Source organism: Macrotis lagotis, chromosome 2 (genome assembly GCF_037893015.1).
Source record: "Macrotis lagotis isolate mMagLag1 chromosome 2, bilby.v1.9.chrom.fasta, whole genome shotgun sequence".
Classification (NCBI taxonomy): domain Eukaryota; kingdom Metazoa; phylum Chordata; class Mammalia; order Peramelemorphia; family Peramelidae; genus Macrotis; species Macrotis lagotis.
Genome location: NC_133659.1, coordinates 118,569,924 through 118,592,059, shown reverse-complemented (window position 1 = coordinate 118,592,059; position 22,136 = coordinate 118,569,924). Strand labels below are relative to the sequence as shown.

The 22,136-nt window shown below is 35.4% G+C and overlaps 1 protein-coding gene across 1 annotated transcript in view; it reads left to right on the top strand.

The window, feature by feature from the left end:
- USH2A (usherin) overlaps positions 1 to 22,136 on the top strand; it is a 1,130,853-nt gene that overhangs the window by 987,511 nt on the left and 121,206 nt on the right. Inside the window, exon 60 of the mRNA XM_074222669.1 lies at positions 11,976 to 12,330. Coding sequence (XP_074078770.1) covers positions 11,976 to 12,330 — 355 coding nt within the window. The remainder of the gene's footprint in view (positions 1 to 11,975; positions 12,331 to 22,136) is intronic.

Genomic DNA, 22,136 nt, shown 5'->3' with positions numbered 1-22,136 from the left:
AGAGCTGATGGTATCAGAACACAGACTGAAATACATTTTTTTCCTCTCTTTCTTTTACTTTATTTCTCATGAGGTTTTATATTTGGGGGGGGGGGGGAGTATTATGTTTACTCTTAAACAATAATGTGTAAATAAATTAAAGAAAAAATAAATTTTTTTTAAAAAATATGCTTGCTGCTTTTCCTTTTATTGAAAGCATAATAACTTTCACTCTCTCCCTTAATTTAGTGTTAGATAGACCCATTTTGGAGTTCAAATATATAGAAATATATAGAAAATTAACTTTGTATAATACATTTTATTATGTTTCTTTTACATGACAAAATGTTTAATTTTACTTCATAATTCATTCTGCTACCCTCTCTGGTATGGGTGAGTTCATCCCATTTACATTTAACATTATGATTATTGTTTATCTTTCACTATTCAAAGTTTAAATATGGTTTCAGACACTCTGTAGCTGTGTGAGCCTAGGTAAGTTGCTTAATATCTCTGCCTCAGTCCTTAACAATAAAATGGGAATAAAAATGACACCTACTTCTCTTGGTTATTATGAAAACTAAAAGAGAAAATTAATTATTTATAAAGAGCTTATCATAATGCTTGGTATATGATAGCTGATTATTAAATGTATTTTTCCTTTCTTCCTTTTCTTGAATCCTGATTATAATTATTGAAGAACTTTTATTCTTTAAGTTTTTCCTAGAACTTTTATTATTTAGCAGTATTTCTTAATTATATTTGGAAGGGTTTTTTTTAATATTTTGTTGGTTTCTTTGATTTGTTCATTTTTCTATGGGAATTTTTCTGAGTGCATTTCTTTCCCCTCCTTTTTTTTTGTTCTTTTAATTGATGCATTTTCAAGTGGTCTTTTAAAGGTAACAAGTGGGTATGGAGTTTATGCATAATTTCTTAATCATCTTGCTAAAATCCTCTTTCTTCAACTTATCTACAACTTACTAGTGCCAAGTGACTTCATTTTTAGCAAGGATGTCAATATTTATGTCATTCATTTTATACAGTAATTCATATTTGGAGTACCAACAGATAAAATGGTGTTCATAAGGAAACCTAAAACTTGTGAATCGTTTGTCATTTTTACTTCAGAAGTAGAAAGTTATAATAAAGGTCTGAAAGCCATTTCAAAATTTGCTTTATAGGTTACCTTTGACAAATTAACCATTCTTTATGGTCAATCTATTGTTATCATATTTTGAAATTAGGGAAGCTGATTCTACAACAAGATATATACTCTGGCACCAGGATGATATTTGAAGTTTTTATATCTTAGAAAAATCAGCTATATCAGAGCCCTCCAAAATACTGACCCATAGCCATCAAGAAGAAGGGGTTCACCATCCTCCCTTCTCTCCAAAATTAGGCAATGAACAACCACCATCAAGTGAAAGCCCTAGATCCCAGGGAATGACTTTACCCCCAGACTGCTAGTTGTGCATCCAACCCAGGCCCTCCATCATCCAAAGGAGTAGCCATCAAGGGGACATGACCTGGCATCCAGTTTCACATATTTAATAGTTCCAACTTTTTTAGCAGTGACAGTTACCAAAGACCAGAAAAGAAATTTGTTGCAATGAGAGTCCTTGGTGCTGTCAAATGGTTCAACATCAAAAACAGATATGCTTTCCTAGTAGAAATACCATTAAAGAAGATGTATCACCATCTGCTTTTCAATTGTTCCCAAAGGGCCAAGAATTCCTCCCATATGGCATTTGCAAAAATTTGCTATATGTCTCATCTCCTCAATCAGAATATGAACTCCTTGCGAACAGGGACAGTCTTACTTTTCTATTTTTATTTTCAGCCCTTACAACAGTGTCTGGCATGCAGTAAGTGCTTAATAAAAGGTGTTTTTTAAAATTTATTTCAATAATCATTAACTAAGCATCTACCATGAACTAGACACTGTACTACAAAGTACTGGGGATAAAAAGAGTTTTTTTAAAAGTCCCTACTTTCAAGGAAATTGCACTCTAATGAGGGAGACAACAAATAATAAATAGATATAAGTTAGCTATATACAGATTAAATAGGAAAAATTAACTGAGGGAAGGCACTACAATTATGAAATGTTCATGCAGAAGAAGAAATTTTACATGGGATTTGAAGGAATTCAGGGAATCCACTAGGTGGAGATGAAAAGGTAGAGCTTGTCAGGCATGGTGGATAGTAAGAGAAAATGCCAAACGGGGAGAGATGCAGTGGAACAACAAGGAGACAAGTATCACTGGACTTAAGAGTAGGTGGCAGGAAGTAAAGAATAAAAAGATTGAGATATGGTATAAGGGTTGAGTTGGAATGCCAAACAAGATTTTGTATTTGATCCTAAAGGTTATAGGGACCCTGAGTGGGGGGGGATGTGTGTAACATGGTTAGATCCACACTTTGACTGAGTGAGAGCAATAGAGAGACAGAGACAGAGAAATAGAGACAAGGAGTCGAGACAGAGACAGAGACAGAGACAGAGACAGAGACAGAGACAGAGACAGAGACAGAGATGAGACAGAAAGATCTGTGGCAGGCAGACTTACTATTAAGGATCCTGAAAAAGAAACTGAAAAGGAGTGATTTAAAAGGTAGGTGCTGGTGTCTATAAAACTTAAAGAGAAGAGAATAACAAAAAAGAAAATCATCAACAATTTCAAAGACTTCAAGAAGTTGAGAATAAGAATTGAGAAGAGGTCCCTGGATTTGACACTTACTACATTTCTTGTCCCCTACATTAGAATATGAATGCCTTAAAATAGGGACCTTCAAGAGAGAGATTTTGATGGAAATTCAGGATGATAGAGGGGATAAAAGGATCTAGTGAGGGTTTGGTGGGGCATGTTTATAGGCAACAAGGAAGTATCCAATAGACAAGGAAAAATTGAAGATAAATTAGAGATTGGGGAAAATTTTCATAAATTAATAAATATTGGTTCAAAAATTGAAGATAAATAAGAGATTAGTCAAGTTGTTAGAGGAGTTGTAATTGAATAGTATCAATTTATATATGTATAAAGGTTTGTTTTGGTAAGGAGTAGTATTCTTCATGTAAGACAGGAACAAATGAGGCATATGACATCTTAGTGATATGAGAAAAGGGGTAAAGCAGAAGCTCACAGTAAATGGTTTTAATTTTTTTCTGTAAAATAAGAGACAAGATTCTCATAGCTGGGGATAGTGGGAGGATAGGATATTCAGAAAAATGAAAGGTTTGGAAGAGCTACTGTGCAGGGTGGGATAGTGAGTTCTTAAGGGAAGTGTAAAAGGATTACCTGTCAATTCATTCAGCTTCACATCATCCTCAAGAGTTCTGAGAGTCAATTTTGAACTCCAAATACCTAGTACTAATCCCAACAGACAAAATCACAGAGACAGGGATAGAAAGAAAACATTAAAATAAGAAGGAATTAAAAAAACCCAAGGAGGCACATACTTGAAAAAGAGAGGAAAAATTCCATATACTTAAGTGAATGCCAGAGTCCAAAGAAATGTTTACCATAGCAAATCAACAAAGATCCCATAATTTGTCTTTGTGGATGAAAAATATATAGTAAATAATTATTTATTTTTCCTTTTTTATTCCCCTTTAGTGCCAAACATTATGGCACTTTGCTTTCAATTAAAACATACTTCATTTTCTCATGAGTATAATCTTGACTTGTAAAAATATATACATATACATATATATATATATTCATTAATAAATTACAAACTCCATGATGTCCCACAAGGATGGAAAAATTTTGATTCTGGTCCTACAGAGGTAATTTTGAAATATGTTGATAGGCATTAAGAAAATAACTAATAGCCAAGAAGAGATTGAATATAGATGAGAGATTAATGATGGACTTTTTTTCTGTCCTTTCAAGATAATCTCAGCTCATACTTGAAAAGGCTTGCCCTCAAAATATTGCTAATTTTTTTTTTACCACAGCTAATCACAAAGACTGTCAGCTAAAGTAAAGAAGGGTTGTAATCTATATCAGCAAAAATTACCTCAACCAATGAAATTATGTATCTTATGAAAGATCAAATCACATGACAATTTTAATGCTATTCTTCAATTTACCAAGCTCTTTACATATATCATTTCACTAGACCATCACAATATTCTTTTAACTCTAACTAGAAACCCCAATCCAAAATATACCTAAATATACATAAAATGATTTTATGCAAAGAATAAGAGATTGGCTATTCAGAAGGAAGTACTTTCAGTTAAATGAGCAGTTGAATCCTAAATCTTAAGTCGATTGAAATGATTATAGCCTGCTCAACCACTTCTGTTCAAAGTTTATTCAGACATGAAGATGTTCTGTTTTTTAGCACCACAGATGGAACCATTTACCTCACCATAAGTTTCATTCATTAAATATTCAACAATGATAAGAACTAAATACTTAACCATGTTGCATCCTTCGTTTGTGCTTCTGCATAAACATGGGACTAGAACCATATTTCATCTTATTACATGCAGAGAGTAAATTATTTATAGTTTGACATTCCCTCTTTTTTCCTTCATTGTCACAGACTTACTACTTTTCAGTTTAAGAATTTCTGACAGTTCAATAAAAATTATCATGGAGGGGTCAGAACCAGAGCCAGGTCCAATGGAAATCCATGGAAGCAACAAAAATGACTGATGTTTCCAGACATCATTGTTAATGAATATAAAAGAATTGTCAGGATTTTTCTCCTCTTTCTTTGAAACTTTGTAAATATTTTCCTATCTTCTCACACTATCCCTCTTCTGTCCATCTATAATTTGTCAAAAAGAAATGATAGTATTTTGATTGAGGTGGCATCGTGCAGATTTAGCCTGATGTTTAAAGATGCAGACCCTGGGCCAGAAATCCAGATATAGCCCTTTATGTCCCTAAAACCCAATGAAGTACAAAACTTACCATATAAAGTCATCAGTAAATGAGCTACAGTCATCTGAATACTGTATTGAATCAAGGACAAATAGGTGATGTGACACCAAAGAATGATAACTTGAGAGTAAATTTTGAACTTCAAAAACCTAGTGCTAATCCCAACAGACAAAATCACAGAGATGGGGATGGAAAGAAAACATTAAAAATAAGAAGGAATAATTTTTAAAAAGCCAAGAAGGCATATACTTTAAAAAGAGAGGAAAAATTCCATATTCTTAAGGGAATGCCAGAGTCCAAAGAAATGTTTACCATGGTAGACCAACAAAGATCCCAAATCCTAGTAGTGTTTTCCAATGTAACTTCACAAATACATTTTAAACCAAAGAAAGAAAATGGATTCCAAAGCCAGCAATATGGCAATAGCACAAGGACTGCTTAATATCACAATCTAGTCCAGAAACCTGAGAGATTCAGACTTCCAGTAAACCATTCCAAAGTGTGAAATTATGTGATTGTAAAAAAAAAAAGAACTAAATGGGATAATTTATGCAGAGACTTGAAAAACGGGGTTATATTTATGATAGGATAGTAGAAATGGTATCTATCTAGTTCCCAGTTTTCCGATGAGCTTGTAGGTTGCAGTTCTCTTTTGAATCCTGACCATGTGCTGCCACCCACACAGCTAAACTCACTTCTGAAAGGGTACAAGAATTTATCTTATATGACAGGTGGCATATTGAAGCCCCACACAGAAGATGTAAAGAACATTGCTGTTCAGGGGAGTTCAGAGGATATGTATCATTGATTGAATATGCTCAAGCAATGAATCCGTGAATCTCAGTGACCTAAAGGATCCAAAGTTCCCCAACACTAAGTTAGCATCTTGGAGCAGAAAAAAATTGGATAGCTTATCTGGGGTTAGAGATCCTATCTCAAATGACATGCACAGATTCAGCATATTATTCAGTAAATTAGAAAATGCCAGTGATTTTGCAGACTCATTTGCATAAGTGGGAGTCCAAGAAAAATGAGGATCCAGTTGATGAATCTGATAAGTTATTTTGTTGATGAAATTATAGCTATACATATATATATATGCAAATCTATACATATATAAGTATATGTGTAAAGGTATATATATGTGTGTAGGTATGCATATATAGATATATATGTAGGTTTGCATATATATGTTTGTGTACACAGAAATATAATATTTGTATATGTAGTGAGATGGAGGATAACTGTATTTTTGAGCATTATAGATGGCATATTTGATGAGACAATTTGGGTAACACCTTTCTAGTTGTGGGTAAAATTACTGAATAGACTTGTAGAAGCATAAGCAGTTTGCTAGACTGGGAGAAACTACTTCCATAGTCCCTCTTGAAGTAGTTAACAGCTTAGAGTGTAAGAATGAAAGCTCACTTGACTAGTTGTATAGACAGTTACAAGTGAAGATATATCATCCAGTTATCAAAAGTCAATAGGAAGACTAATAAAGAGTTTGTCAGATTGTTCCTCTTTAATGCCTACAAAGAAGGCAACATTCAACAATTATGGTTCCTATTTAGACACTGAATACTACATATTAAATAGGACAGAATTGTTTTTTAACAAGATCTTGAGCAATAATCTGAATTATATTGATGGCTTCTCGGAGTCTTGGCATAATCTAAGGTCTAGTGAAGAATTTAAAACAGGTGAAGAAGATGACTTTGAGAAAATGTATTGTATTGTATGTTCAAACAGACAATTGGAACTGAAAGCTGCTCATTCTTCTTCAAATGTTCGAAGTATTCCTATAAAGGAAAGCTGGAATTCTTTATTGCTTGATGATGATGGAGATTGCCTGGATCCATGATTTTTATAAAAATTAACAGGGAGAGCAAAGTACAAGAAGAGTCTCCAGGAACTTAGATTTGACTACTACAATTATAAAACTCCTGAGTTTGACATCAGTGATTATGAACATTCTCATGTCATTGAAATCTGTGACTTCCCCCAAGAATGTTACATCAAAGATTTCCTACATCTTCTGCAGCTAACAAAAAGAAAAGTTTTATATTAAATGTATGAGTGACACACATAAACTAGAATTCTCTAGTCCAATTAAAACTTATGATGCCCTGAGCAGTCAGCTCATGATGGTAAAGATCTGGCTGTTCTCTGAGATCACAAATACAGTCAAACCTAAATCAAGAATTAGCACTATTTCTCCATTCAGCCAAGGAATATCCTGAGATATTCACTGCCCTGACTTGAAAATCAGTGATCAGTGCAGTTAGTAGACCAAAGCTACTTTGATGCAAACTCAGGTAACTATAGGAAGCCTATGGGGGGAAGACCAGGATTGTCATTGCTGTCTGAATATTGCCCAAAGAAAGTGATAATTTCATGAATTCAGAAGATTCCCAATTAGAAGACACTTGCTGAGTTTTCTTTGTGTGTGGGAAAAAAAAAAAAAACAAGAGACTTTGGTTTCCCGAACAAAATAAATCTGTATAACCTGCTCTGCTTTCTAGATCTGGAAGGAACAGTTTGGAATCACTTCCTGTGAGGAGAAAGCAATGTTCATCAGCCAGGAAGAAACTTAGAAGGTGATGTCTTTTTAAAGAGTTCACTGGGCAGAACAAGCCATAGAGATATAAGAAGTTTGTCTAAGAAGAATTGGTTAAAATCTAACTACAGGGGCAGCTAGGAGGCGCAGTGGATAGAGCACCAGCCCTGGAGTCAGGAGTACCTGAGATTAAATCCATCCTCAGACACTTAATAATTACCTAGCTATGTGGCCTTGGACAAGCCACTTAACCCCATTGCCTTGCAAAAACTAAAAAACAAACAAAAAAAAAACCCCACCTAACTACAGAAAGAAATAAAGAAGAGTCATCAGGACTCCAGGAAAAACACTTCCAAGATCTTAATAGGGAAGGTGTAGGTGCTGAAAGAAATCTTCCTGCACCTCTTCTAACTTTGAACAGGAATGTCTAGACAGTTAACAGATGCACATGAAGAATCTAGTGTTCTCAAGAAGCCTAGAACCTAAATTCTAGTGCCAGATCTTTATCAAATATAGGTCCAGAGCACCACAGTTGACTGACAGCAACAAGATATTATGGATGTTTGGTCTCAAGAGTTTTGACTTTCCTGAAAGGCACAATGTCCATTAGTGCCAATGTAAACACTGATATTATGGTACAAAAGAGAAGTATTAAAATCTATTTCTGGGTGGGGGGATCATCATGGAAAGACTAAAATAAAACTCAATAGAAAACCTGTCATATGTACTCTGAATACTATATCTCATTGGGTTGTCATGGGGCAAGCATTTTTTAAACATTAATGTGGTATGTATGTGTGTCCTTATAACTTTTTGTTATAGTCATTACCACTATTTTGTAATACTATGAGGATCCTTGATTTCCTCAAAGTGCTTATTATCTCCAGTTGAGGCAACCAACTTACCCTTAATAAGTTGTCCTTATAAGTTGGTATAGGCAAAAAAAAAATCAATCCAAAAACAATGCTTTTGGTGATGAACCTCTCAAAACTTATTTTGTTTGTTTGTATGTTTGTTTTTTTGTTTGTCCTTCATTTTCAAAGAAGAGCTTGACATCAGAGACATGATGCCATGACAAGTCCATGAATTGGATTTGAGTGAGGGAATTGTGCTAAGTCATTAGCCTCATTTTCTCCCCCAGAGTCATCTGTGTCCAGTGGCAGATATGAATCAGGATGACTGGAGATGGCTCTGGATGCAAGGCAAACAGGGCTAATAAGTGTCAGAGGCTGGATTTGAACTCTCATCCTTCTGATTCCAAAGCCAGTGCTCTATCCACTGTGATACCTAGCTGCCCCTATTTAGACAGGTGCTTAGACAAAAGACATACAACTTGTTCCTTAGTCCATTGTTTCCAAAGTGGCAGGATCTACTAGAGTTTTATTCTCTTGATCTAGCTCTCAAGAACTTCTAACCACCTGTATATCAAGAGGAGACATAGGACTTTAGGAGAAAACACTGACTTTTTTTTAAAAATGCATTATAGGCAATGTTATAAAATCAAAAAATCCTAGCATTTAATATCCTAAGACAAGGTAAGAGAACCTGACCACAGACATTAGGATGTTGTGATTGTTTGGATATTTTAGTTGTTGTTGACAACCAAAGAACTCCAAATAAGACAAACATAGATATATGCAGGAAATGAAAAGGTCAAATATCACACATTAATATGTTGGTAGCAGCAAATAGTAAAAAAGGTAGGTTACATCCAGGGTTACCAACAAGCTGGTAACTGATCATATTAATTGGTAGCTTATCAAACAAGTTGCTTGTCTTATTGATCAAAGTCTATAATGAAGAACACTGGTTTTACATCCTGAAGATGTACATTCAAACCCAAGCTCTATTGTTTTTAGCTATGAAAATTTGGTCAAATCATTTTATCTTTCTTTCTTAGTTTCCTAAGGGGGTGGAAGAATTAGATCATCTCAAAGCACCTTTCCAACTATAAATCAGTAAATAGGCAGCATAATGACTGCACTTATAGTCAGAAAGACCTGGTGATAGACTTGTCCTGTCTCAGATACTGGCCAAGTCACTTTATCACTCATCTTCAGTTTCCTCATCTATAAAAAATAAAACCTAACTCCCCAAATTATGAAATATCATAATATTTGTGAAGTGATTTATAGGCCTGAAAGTACTGAATAAATGCTAGTATTAAATCTTATGTGTGAGCTTATCCTCTCATGTATCCTATTGTTTCTATATGTTTTAATTTTTGATTTTCATAACCTTCAGAATATCCTGGAAAGACTTGCTTGAACTGATACTGAGTAAAGTGAGAAAAGTCTGAAGAACATTATATACACAAACAGCAACATTATGTGATGATCATTTATGATGGACCTTCTCACTTCATTTAGTATAATAATCAAAGGCAATCCTAAAAGGTTTGTGATAGAAAATACTATCCATATCCAGAGAAGGAACTGTGGAGTTCAAATGTAGACCAAAGCTTACTATCTTCAATTTTTAAGAGTTGTGGAGTTCAAATGTAGGAACTGTGGAGTTCAAATGTAGACCAAAGCTTACTATCTTCAATTTTTAAGAGTTGTCATATATTATGTTTTTTCTCTCTAATGGCTATTTGATTTGATTCTGCTTCACATGTATGGTCTGTATTAGATTTCTTTCTGTTAGGGGGAGAGGGGAGGGAAAGGAAGAAGGGGGAAAAGCTGTAAGACTCAAAACCTTGCCAAAAGTAATCATTGAAAACTAATGTTGCATATGTGGTTGGAAAAATTAGTAAACAAAATATTAAAAAATAAAATAAAAATAAAATTTTCATAACTTTCATTACAAGACACAGAGGAGAGCACTAGTGGAGCTGATCCTAGAAGGACAGATTTAGAACCCCATATTTTTGACTGGCAAAATTATTATTTCTTAATGCTTACTCTTGGTGATTAAGGAGCATAGAAACCATTTAATTCCTAAGCCAACAATATAAAATAGCCAAGTTTTTTAAGTAAAATAATATCATGTGCTTTGAGTTAATGAAGTATATTAGGTAATCAGTCTTGGTGTCAGGAAGACTTGTGTCCAAGTCCCATCTCTGAAACAAAGAATCATAAAATTAGAACTGAAAAAGAATGTAAAAGACCATCAAGTTCAACATAATAGTGGATACCTAGAAAAGTCACCAAATTTCTCAATGCTGCAAGGTAACTTTCTGAGACTATAATATGCAGAAAAGATGTTGATTTGCATTGTTAGAGGGGTTCTTCTTGCCATGATTTCCCTATACAAATGAATTCACAGATCTCTCCCTTCTTTCCATCATCATCATTATCATATACTTTATATTTTAATGGGCAAATTAATATAAAAATTAAAGTGTGACCACAATTGTGAGCTCTTGGAGTCCAGGTCCTGTTTTCTAGATGCTTTATTTATACAATGTACTAAAAATTTTTCCTTTTCATGTCTTGTTCAGTTGCTTCAGTCATATCTGGCTCTCCATGACCCAATTTGAGGTTTTCTTGGCAAAGATACTGAAGTAGTTTGCCATTTCCTTCTCCAGTTTTTTTTTTTTGCAGATGAAGAAACTGAGGCAAACAGGGTTAAGTGACTTGCCCAGGGTCACATAATTAGTAAGAGGCCAGATTTAAACTCAGGATGAGTATTCCTAACTCCAGGCCCAAACACTCTATCCACTCCACCATTTTTAGTTAGTAATAAAGAGGTATTCATGCAGAAATTACATAGATTATGATTTAGATTTCTTAAATGAAAAAATAAAAGTCTCCCAGGGCATTGAAGGGGAGACCCTTTATCTGATCTGGTCTGAAGGACCTCTGGAGTCATTGGTGCTCTATATCATTAAGTCTTTCATTCTCTCTTACTTTTTTTTTGTCTAGACTTTTCATATGAAATAACCAAAGCTATTTCCCACTAACTAAGTTAAACTTTTAGGCCCAGTCACTTTCATGAGTGTGGGAACTCCAGAGACTTAAGCCTTGGATGATTAGGAGACCAAAGAAGACAAAGGGTGGATTTATCTGATTCCTAGAATAGAATCTGAAAGAAGGAAAGTACTTTAGACATCAGCCTGCCCATACCCTCCCTTGTATAATTTTCTCACTTGTATCAAGAGACTCTTAAACCCTATAGAATTCTAAAATCTAATTCTTACTGCGTGATGTATGTATTCCCAAACAGATTATACTGATTCAGATTTCTACTATTCCTTACCAGCAGAGGCTTCATTGATACAGAGTTAGGGAACCTGTGTTAAAGCCCAGCTCAAGCTGCTCATTTTTTCAATAGCCATGGACAAATGACTACACCCCTCCACCTTCTGCTTCTGAGCCTGTATTTCCTCATCTATAAAATAAGGGAGTTGAATAAGATTATTTCTAAGGTCATCTGTAAATCCTCTCATCCTATCATAATCCCTGGGAAGAGGACAATTGTAAAGTTGCAAGAGTAGTCAAAAGTTTTTCAGCTTGCCAGTTTCCTTAACATACCTATGTAGCCTGTTATACAGAATAATGCCATAATCATTTATTTTCTTTATTGTTTTGCAGACGTACTATTGGCATTGAAGGGGAGTCACTTTTGTTCATCTGGTCTGAAGGAGCTCTTGAATTTACTGATGCTTCAGATACGTTGAGGCCTTTCACATTTTATGAGTATCGTGTCAGAGCTCATAACTCCAAGGGCTCTGTGGAGAGTCCATGGTCATCAGCACAGACAATGGAAGCCCCTCCTAGGGGTATGCAATCTCCCCAGGCTCAAGCTACCAGTGCTTATTCTGTGCTGCTGAATTGGACCAAACCAGAGTCTCCCAATGGCATTATTTCCCACTATCGTATTATCTATCAGGAAAGACAAAAGGATCCGACATTTAATGTTCCAACTGTGAATGCATTCACAGTTACGGTAAGAATGTAGGTGACATAATAAATCTACTATAGTAAGTGATATTTCTATTATTTTTATGTTTTTATTGAAATAGCTTAATTAATTTTTATAACTAAATTGTAGTTTTCCTTAAGGAAAGGAAAGTCTCATTAAAAAGATACAAATCAATATAATTAATGGGCAGAGTACTGATCTGGGGATGATGAAACTTGAGGTCTATTGCTGACTCTACCACTGACTTGCATTGTTAAGAGAAACCTCCATTTCTGTGAATCTGGAAATAATTATACTTGACTTCTCTGTGTTCCGGGGTGACGTCAGCATCAGATTAGAAGATGAGTCCAATTCTTTAATTATTAAAGAGTTCTTTGAGATGATGTAGACAAAATTGCATGAAGCAAAACTGGTGTTTTGACAAACCCCTTTGGTCTATGTAATTCTGTTTACTGCAACGTCTTTTATGAATGCCACTGTGTGTCCAAAGTATATGATATAATCTCCACCCTCCAAAAGCTTACACTGTTGTTGATGTGTCACACAAAAAATATAATTGCTTAATAATACAGGATACAATATAGTTAAGTGTTCAGACATGTACACCAGACAATAAATTCTATGCCAGAAAAGAGATCAAAGTAATTGCTATTGCTGGTGAAGTTACATAAAAGAGTTGGGACAAACTCAGGTTGAAAGAATGATATAATAATTTGCATGATTTTCAAAATGTGAAAGAATAATAAACTCACTAATTTTTAAGTCTTTTGAAATTTGAAACAATATGGATTACAGGACATTAGTTTTAAACAAGATGAAAATAATTGTCATAATAGTTCTGAAGATTTCATGCATCAACTATGCTTCACTAAGCAGAGTTGATAGAGAACTGTCTCTGGATATAGGATGACCAGATCAGGGATTCACATCTGTCTTCTAATTCCAAATGCTGCACTCTTTCAATCTTATCATGCTGTCTCTCCAGTCATCTGCTGTGACCATCTCCTCTCCTCCCTACATAAAAACTTCTTTTCATTCAAGTATTCTCTTCTCCTTCCCTATAGTCTTGGAAAAAAGTGATGGCCCTCCTAGTCAAGTCTTACATCTTCAACTATGTCTTTGATTACTTTTTTCCCATTTTATTAAAGACTTAAGCCACAATCTCTCATGGATCTCCAATGCGTCCTCTCCCACTAGTTCCTTCCCTTTCACTCATAAAATATTATCTGGGCTCCCAAATTTAAAAGAACCACATCATCTTTCTCTTTTCTTCCTCTACCAAACTTCCTGAACATGAAAGTTACAATTTCTCTTTGTATTCTTGCCATCTATTCACTCCTTAACCATTTAAATCTGTTTTCTATTTATATGAGTTTGATAATTTATAAAATTATGGAAATTTTGAAATGGGACAGAACACCTGGTTCTCTGGATACTCACTCAAAAAGACTATGATTTTCAGAAGAATTCAGGGTAGGAATTTAATTAGAGGGAATGGGATCAAAAAGCTCATAAAGACAGAGAGAAACAATGAAAACTGGCACAGAGGCAGAGGGTATGGAAATGGGATATGATGGTGATGTAAGGCAAAGAAGAGGAAGAGGATGGGGAGGGACAGGGGGAGAAGGAGAGGGAGAGAGATCACTCAGATGACCATGGATTCGAGTTGGGAGTGCAGCATGAAACAGATAGTAAAGATAGTAAAGAGCTCTAGGGGCAAAGGTGTTTGGGGTTTTGGGTTTTTTTTTTGTTTTTTTGTTTTGATTTGTTTTGAAACAAACCAACTCCTAACTGGGACAATTTAGGATTAGTTCATCAATATATCCAAATCATCCCAAAGTTATTGATAAAATTTCAGAGGTGACATCTCAAAGTCATAAGCATCTTGCTGATGTTCTGCTGATCTGGAGTTGTGGAATTTGTCTGGAATTTAAATATCATAGCACTAGAACCTTGACATTCAGTGCCTAGATGATTTCTCCTGTTACTAGGATGCAAATTTTGATTAATGTATGATATAATTTGCAAATTATGCACCTTTAATCTTTGAGATGGTTTATATCTGACTTTCAGATTTCACTTTGCAAACTTATTTTCTGTTCTTGCCCTCTCTTTTCATTGGCTCTCCATAAAATATTTTATTGACTAGAAAATGTTGGTGGTCAGTGAGGCTAGAACAAGATAAAATTTTAACACAATCTATCTTTTGATTGAAATTGAACCCTCAGATGATGTAACCTATGACATTTCAATGAGTACATTGAACTTATTTCAATAAGGTTATTGTTCTCCTTTTCTGAATTTTTACTTTATTTCCTTCAGTTCAAGTTTTCATCATCTGGACAGCAGAGAAATTTTCATGGTTCTCTCTATCACATCCTGTAGAACTTACATCACAAGTGTTCCAAAAAATGAAGAAATCCTCTTAAGGTTGTTATCCAGGGGAAAATATGTCCATTTTCACCAAAGCCTGGAAAGCTATGTATTAAGCTTCAAAGTTATAACCTCCTGAAAGTAAAAATTTCATTGTGAAAATGCTGACACACTCTTTGACAATAGCTTTGTGAATGAGACACTTTAATTAAACTTTGATTTTTTTGAAGGAACAGGGATTCCAGTGATTAAACTTCTGGCCCTTTAAAATATGGCTTTCGAGAGTAGAAAGTTAAATCATCTAATCTCCAAAAGCAGGTCTATTCCAATTCCCATGTGGGCTACTCTATTAGTCATTCTCTCACACAAGGTTCCATTTTACAGCACAAGATCAAGTATTGAACCAAACAGTGAGCTCTATCCTTTATTTAATAGGTTAGACTCTATTTTTATCATTTAGAAAGTTCCTAAAAAAAGGAGAGGAACAATAACAGCAGGTGCCAAATTACCAAGTTCTTCTGTCATGTTGACCCCATTGTCCATTTTATTCTTATTCTAGAATTCCTGACTTCTTCCCTTTTTCTGATGGGTAGCAATGCAAAAAGTAACTAAACTGAATGTGAAAATGAGAAACTAAATATTGACAAGATTTCAGCAACTCTCCTCAAGTGTTTTTTGTTTACTTATCTTCTTTTGGTATAGAGAAAGCAGGGTAGCTGATCAAGTTGGTTCCCAGAATTACCCCTCTGATTTTTCAAATTTGTCTCCTGCAAACCATTATGACTCAAGTGCTGGACTGTATGTTGACAGGTCATCTAGTCTATGAGGTTAAAATGTGGGGAAGCTAACAGTTCAACAATCTTCTTTCTTCACATATATATATGATATATAATATATATTATATATAAATATATATATGCATATAAAAATAGTGAAATGTTTGGGGTTTTTTTTCACAATTTTCAGTTTAAAAAAGGAAACCTGAAATAGCCTTCTCAGAACAAGTTGAACAGAGATTTTTTTTCCCTTATAACAAACATGGATAGGTGTAATAAATATGCAAAAAATTCATTTTTTACCCTAAATTCATCACTTCTCTCTAATGGATGCAATGTTTCATCATCAGTCTTCTGGGATCATGAATGGTCGTTCTATTGCTCATAGTTCTTGGAGCTTTCAAATTTGTTTGTTTTTACAGTGTTGTTCTAATATAAATTCTTCTCCTGGTTCTGTTCATTTTATTTTTTAGCAGTTTATAAAAGTCTTCAAAACTATTGATTTTTATAGTATTGATGTTATAATATAAATTATTCTTCTGTTTCTGCTCACTTGACTCTGAATCAGTTCATACAAGTCTTTCCATGTCTTTTTGAAATCATCTATTTCCTCATTTCTTACTGTACAATAGTACTCCATCAAATTCATAATACCGCTAGGCAAGGGCTTTCAAAGTTAGCAGGTCACAGCTATTTTCTACTAACTTTTATAAAAGTGCAGGTTAATCCAGAGGCAATGAGGTGAGACATGGCTCAAAGAATCATAGGTTCATAGAATCTTAGAGACTCTTTAGTCCAACCCTTCATCTTATACTTGAACAAATTGATTCCCAGAGATGTGACATGACTTTCCCAAAGTCACCTTCTTACAGGTGCCTAATATCAGAGAAAGGACTAAACAGTAACTACTACTTTTTTTCTTAAGCCTGCCTGACTTCTGCTTTGCATGTTAATCCAATCTCCATTCTGGTTGGAGAAAAATTCAGTCTTATTTTTTCAAGACCCCCCAGAGAAGATTAATTTGCCACATAGTTTTTAATAGTTCACAATTCTAATTCTAACTACTAACTGCTCTCTGCTTTTAACATTCTAGTTCTGATCTTCTGTGGGAGATACATTCCTATCCCTGGAATATACCCCCTTCTTTACTTATACCTTTAAGAATCCTTGTCTTTTTCCAGGACTCAATTCGGATGCTACCTCATTGACACAAAAGCCTTATCTCTCATGTTTCTTTGTATTAATTTATCTGTGTCTATGTTCTGCCACCATTGTAGGATTTCTTGAGTACAGGGAATATCTATGTATTCCCTAGCACCTAGTTCACTGCTCTGCACATAGTAAGAGCTTAATAAATCTTTATCTGATTCAGTTGAGTTCTACCCATTCATTCTCTTTGTTACCTTGACAAATTTTGCTAATTGTAAAACATCATACTGAAAGTATGAGTCAGAATACCTGGGTTCAAGCTCTTGACTATCATTTTTTCATCGAACAATCCTGTACTTTGTATGTCTTCTTCAAAAGCAAATGTAGACTTGAACAAATTATTTCTCCTCTCTTGGCCCCACTTTTTTTTAATCTATAAAAATGAGGGAGAATTCTAAGGTCTCCTTCAATTGAGATTTTTTAAATGCTAAAATATCTTTAAGCCTTCAGTGTCAACAGTTGAGTCAACATCTTTGATCAAGAAGACACTGAGCCTGTCCTCACCTATGCTGACTGAGAGACTGGCAGACTAGGCAAGGATGCCCTGATGCCCTTTATCTAGTTCTCTTGTTAAGGCCTTTGAACCCATTAGTAAAATGTCTGTCTGTCTGTCTGTCTGTCTGTCTGTCTCTCTCTCTCTCTCTCTCTCTCTCTCTCTCTCTCTCTCTCTCTCGTAGTGACATTACAAGTGTATCCCACAGGTTTTCCATTGTTGTTTATAGACAGGTGGACGTGGTTGAGAAAAGCCATATCAAGCAGGTGCTATGGATGCATGAGTCCTCTTGAAGGTGGCAGTGGATGGAGAACTAGCAGTGGGGTACCATCAGTAGGGGTGGGCAACATATGTGCTGGCACAATGAGCAGCATCAGCAGAATCAGCAGGAGAACAAAAATGGAGTTCATGCAGGTTTAAATACCTTAACAGCCTCCACCCAAACCCCTTGAGAAGTTTTGGAACTCTTTGGGGACCAAATAGTACAGCTGTAGGAAGACTACCTCTTAGTAGAAGAAAATGTATTAACTGCCCAATTCTCTCCAAACCAATGGCTTTCACTCCTGAAAATGGGCTTCAGATAGCAGGCCATGAAATCTCTTCCTGATTAGCTCTGTGATAAATTGTGCAGTAGCAAGAGAAGAACTACATTTAGCCTTGGCATCCAGGAACTCCATGGTGGTGCTTACAGGGAACACTCCTGGCGTGGCTGCCATCACTGCTGCCACCATCCTGGGTTTGTTTGTTTTTCTGATTGGCACCAGCTTTAGCATTGGCAGAAGTAACCTGGGATTTAAAGGCAAAGATGGTTTTGCCTAAGGCTTTAGCTGCGGCTTTCTGTGCTCTGAGTACACCTCCTTCCTGCCCCATAGGGATATAGTACATGGAGGCCAACATAATTTGCTTGCCCAGTGCCTTAGAAGATAGATGGCACTTGGGTCTGTCTACAACAGGAGGCACTGAGTGAGTAAGCAAATTGCATGGGTCACCATAAATTGGCTTCCAAATCAGGAATAAAACTCAGTATGACAAACTCCCAGTTCTAGATTCTGGTTGCTGAACAACCATTCTCAAATTCTAGGATCAGTTTGTCAAAATCTTCTCAGGAATCTGGCATAATGTTTCATAGCTCTTTACCAAAATCTAACTGACTTTTGTTAATAAAGTATGCAGCAAGTAGTATAAGAGAAACTTGTAATAAATCTGCTCCTGAAAATTTTGTGTGTAAATTGACTTTTTTCATAAAGCCAAGCCTGTTTCTTTATTGATTTAGATTATTTTACAGGTGCCTAAGCTTCATTTCTGATCTTCAGTTAGCATTGACTCTTGACACTGAGACAGGAGTTAGGAGTTAAGTGAATTCTAACTAACAGGCACTTTGCACCTCTGAAGTTGTGCAATGTTTCTCATTCTTTAAAGATGTGTTTATTATTTGTAGATATGTATGTATATTAGTTAACAATCTACAAGTTAACTCCTAAATTCATGAGGTGCGCTTACTATTTAAGGAGTCTGTTGATGATATATATATATATATGTATATATATGTATCTGTTTATGAAAGAAAATAATGCAAATAATCACTAAACTTAAGATGTAAATTTACAAAATATACATATCTAGGGTTTTCTTAATGGAAGAGAGACATAAACTAGCCTTATTAAAGAAGAAGGAGAGAGGAGAAGGGGAAGAAGGAGGAGGAGGAGGAGGAAGAGAAGAAGGAGGAAGAAGAGGAGGGGAAGGACAAGGAGAATAGAAGAAGAAATTGATGAGGATGATGAACACTTATCAACAGACAATTAGGGAAACACAATTCACATCTCATTCTCTTACAATCTCATTGTAAACTTGCTCTCCTAGCATTGTACTACCAAATCTCTGACTGTTTAAAAATAGACAGTATTCCTCACTGCTGTATATTCTCTCAGTTCCACCTACCTCAACCAACTCTCTGATCTCAGATCTAACCATCCCTTTTACCATGCCCTCAAGATCTTCATAATAAATATTCTTCCCTTCATATTCAAACTCTTCCTTTTGTATTCCTTCCATCTTCTGTAGTATACAAAGATCTAATCATACCATTCAGTCAGTAAACATTTATTAAGCATCTAATAGGTGCAAACCACTGTGCTAAGCATTAGGGATATCAAAAAAAAAAAAGAAAAATGCCAGATGGCATTGCATTCCTAACCAGGATTACGGTACTAGTAGTACTATCTATCATACTCTCTGACACACTGATTCCAGAGGCAAAGTCACAAATACTTCTTTGCCACTGGCAGACTTTCCTCCTTCTGTCATCACTCAGCAACTTGGACTCCTTTGGGAATCACAATATAATACCCAATACAGAATCTGGTGGCAAATTTCTACTGACTCCCAAGTCATACTCTCCTTTTTTAATGAGTTTAGTGCTTGGGTCATAATTTTCTTCTGCATTCCAACTCTCCTAAAAGTGGAGAAGCCTAGCATAAATGTCAGTGGTCTCTGAAGCTCCATTATCTCCTAGTTCTTAAGTCTACTCAATCCCCATACTTATTTGACTCTACTTCAGCTATACATAGGGAGGTTCATGCTCTTAATCTTGCAATCATACACAAATACTACACTTCCATGATCAATAAATCTAAAATCTTTTATCTGATCATAATGTTCTCTCATTCTGTCTCTCCTTATTCTACTTGAATCTCTTCCTAATATTCAACAGGATGACAATCCCTTCATCTCTCTGACTTACCAAGGTAGCTATCACTCCTACTCTGACTGTACTTTCCTTCCTTCCCAATCCTGACTTTTAATGTAATTCATTTAATTCCATACCATTTAGATATTCCTAATTGTTGTTCTACTGTCACTTAGGCAATATGAAAACCAACTTTGGGTTTCTCCCACAATCTTCCTCTATCATTCTTACTCATATGCTAATAAATGAAGTTGGAGGAAGTCAAATAACCATGTTGATTAGTTATCAAATATAAACTCAGTTCTCACTACAGTAAGGCAATTCTTTTATTCCTCCCTAAATGGTTCTTCATCCTATTCAGTATTGTAACTGTTTGGAAACTTTCTCCAATCTTTGCCAGACTAGGTGTACTCCATCTACCTCTTGATTAGACTGAATGATGTCCATAGAGAACTAGAGCTTTGGCACCTCTCAGAAGCAACCTATGGATAAGACAACAGTTAGATCTGACCTGGAAATTTCTGTGAGGAATCATTTTGTGCTTCAACCATAGCATTCTCTTTGGACCTTGGTTTCCTGATCTGTAACATGAGAGGGATTGATTAGATGACCTCTGAGGTCCCTTCCAGTTCTAAAGCTATGAATCTTTTAATAATAAAAGAGTAAAGATTTTGTCTCTTAAAACAAAAAAAGCCTCACCCCAAACATCTGGAACTACCCATTTTTCCCCATTGTTTTAGTTAAGGATTTTACTTCATGCTTTCCCAAGAAAATTGAAGTCATTTACCATTACCCTTTCTCATTTCACAATACCTTGATATTGTTGCCTCCTATCTCTGGTTTTATTTCTGTCCTCATGAAGAGGTGGTCTTTAATATGTCCATAATCAAATTCTTTACACATATCCTTGATTTTATTACTTTCCATCTTCTATAGCAGATTATTTCCACTAACATTCACCTCCTCTAATTTTCACTCTTTGCCATCTCTCACTTTATTTTTTTTTAGATTTTTTTTTTTGCAAGGCAATGGGGTTAAGTGGCTTGCTCAAGGCCACACAGCTAGGTAATTATTAAGTGTCTGAGGCTGGATTTGAACAGGGCTGGTGCTCTATCCACTGCGCCACCTAGCTGCCCCCATCTCTCACTATCTAATGGTTCCTTCCCCATTTCCTAAAAACACGTTTCATTCAACCCTCAAAAGACCATCCTGTATTGATCTTTCATTTCTCAACCAAATTTTTTGAAAAAAAAAAAGTCTTCATGTAGTGCTTCCATTTCCTCTCCTCTCACTCTCTCCTATAAATTTTATGTAGTGTGATTCCCAACTTCATTACTCAAATAAAAAGGTCCTAATCAAAATTACAAGGCTCTCTTAATTGCAGGATCTAATGAACACTTCTCAATCCTCATCCTTCTTGACTTTCTGAAGAATGTAATAATATTGACCACATTGTCTCCTCTCTAGACACTTTTGCCTAGAAACTGCTTTCCCTTGTTTCTTCTCCTACCCCCAACTGAGGGTAGATCCTAAGACATCTGTCTTGAACTCTTTTTTGGTTTAAACTTTCTCAGCTGGTGATCTCATCCCATCATGGGTTAATCATTATCAATATGGTTATGGTTTTCAGATCTATGTATAAACTTCTAGCATTTCTCAAGTCCTAATAACCCTAATCCTGTATTCCTAGATGCCTAGTGTCCTAGAAGCATCCTAAACTTAACATGTGCAGAGCAGAATATATTCTCTTCCCTTTCACATGTTGATCCATTTCAAACTTTTTTCTGTCAAGTGCAACAATGCTAGTCATTCAGTTTTGCAAACTCGGTGTTTACTCTTTATTCTTATCCATCCCACAAATCCAGCAAATTTCCAAATCTTTTCAATCTACATTTTTCACACATAGCACTTTCTCTCCTCTCATGAAGTCACTCCCCTGGTTTAGCAGTTTATCACCTCTCATCTGAAATATTGTGGTCACTATCTAATTCCCTTCAATTTTTCTCCCCACAATAATCCATCACTTCCACAGTTGCTGAAGTCATTTTCCTAAAACTCTGGTCTATCTTTATCATCCTACTATCAAAGTCCAATGGTTGTCTCCTGTTCTATGATCAAATACAAAATTTTCTAATATTCTAAATTTGGCCAATCTGCCCCCTTACTACATTCCCAATCTAACTCCACATTATACTTTTCGTATACTTAATAGTTTAGTCAAATTGGCCTTCTCACTATTACTCACATGGAACTCTATCTCTCACCTCAGTGCCTTTGCATTTTCCAAGTCTGA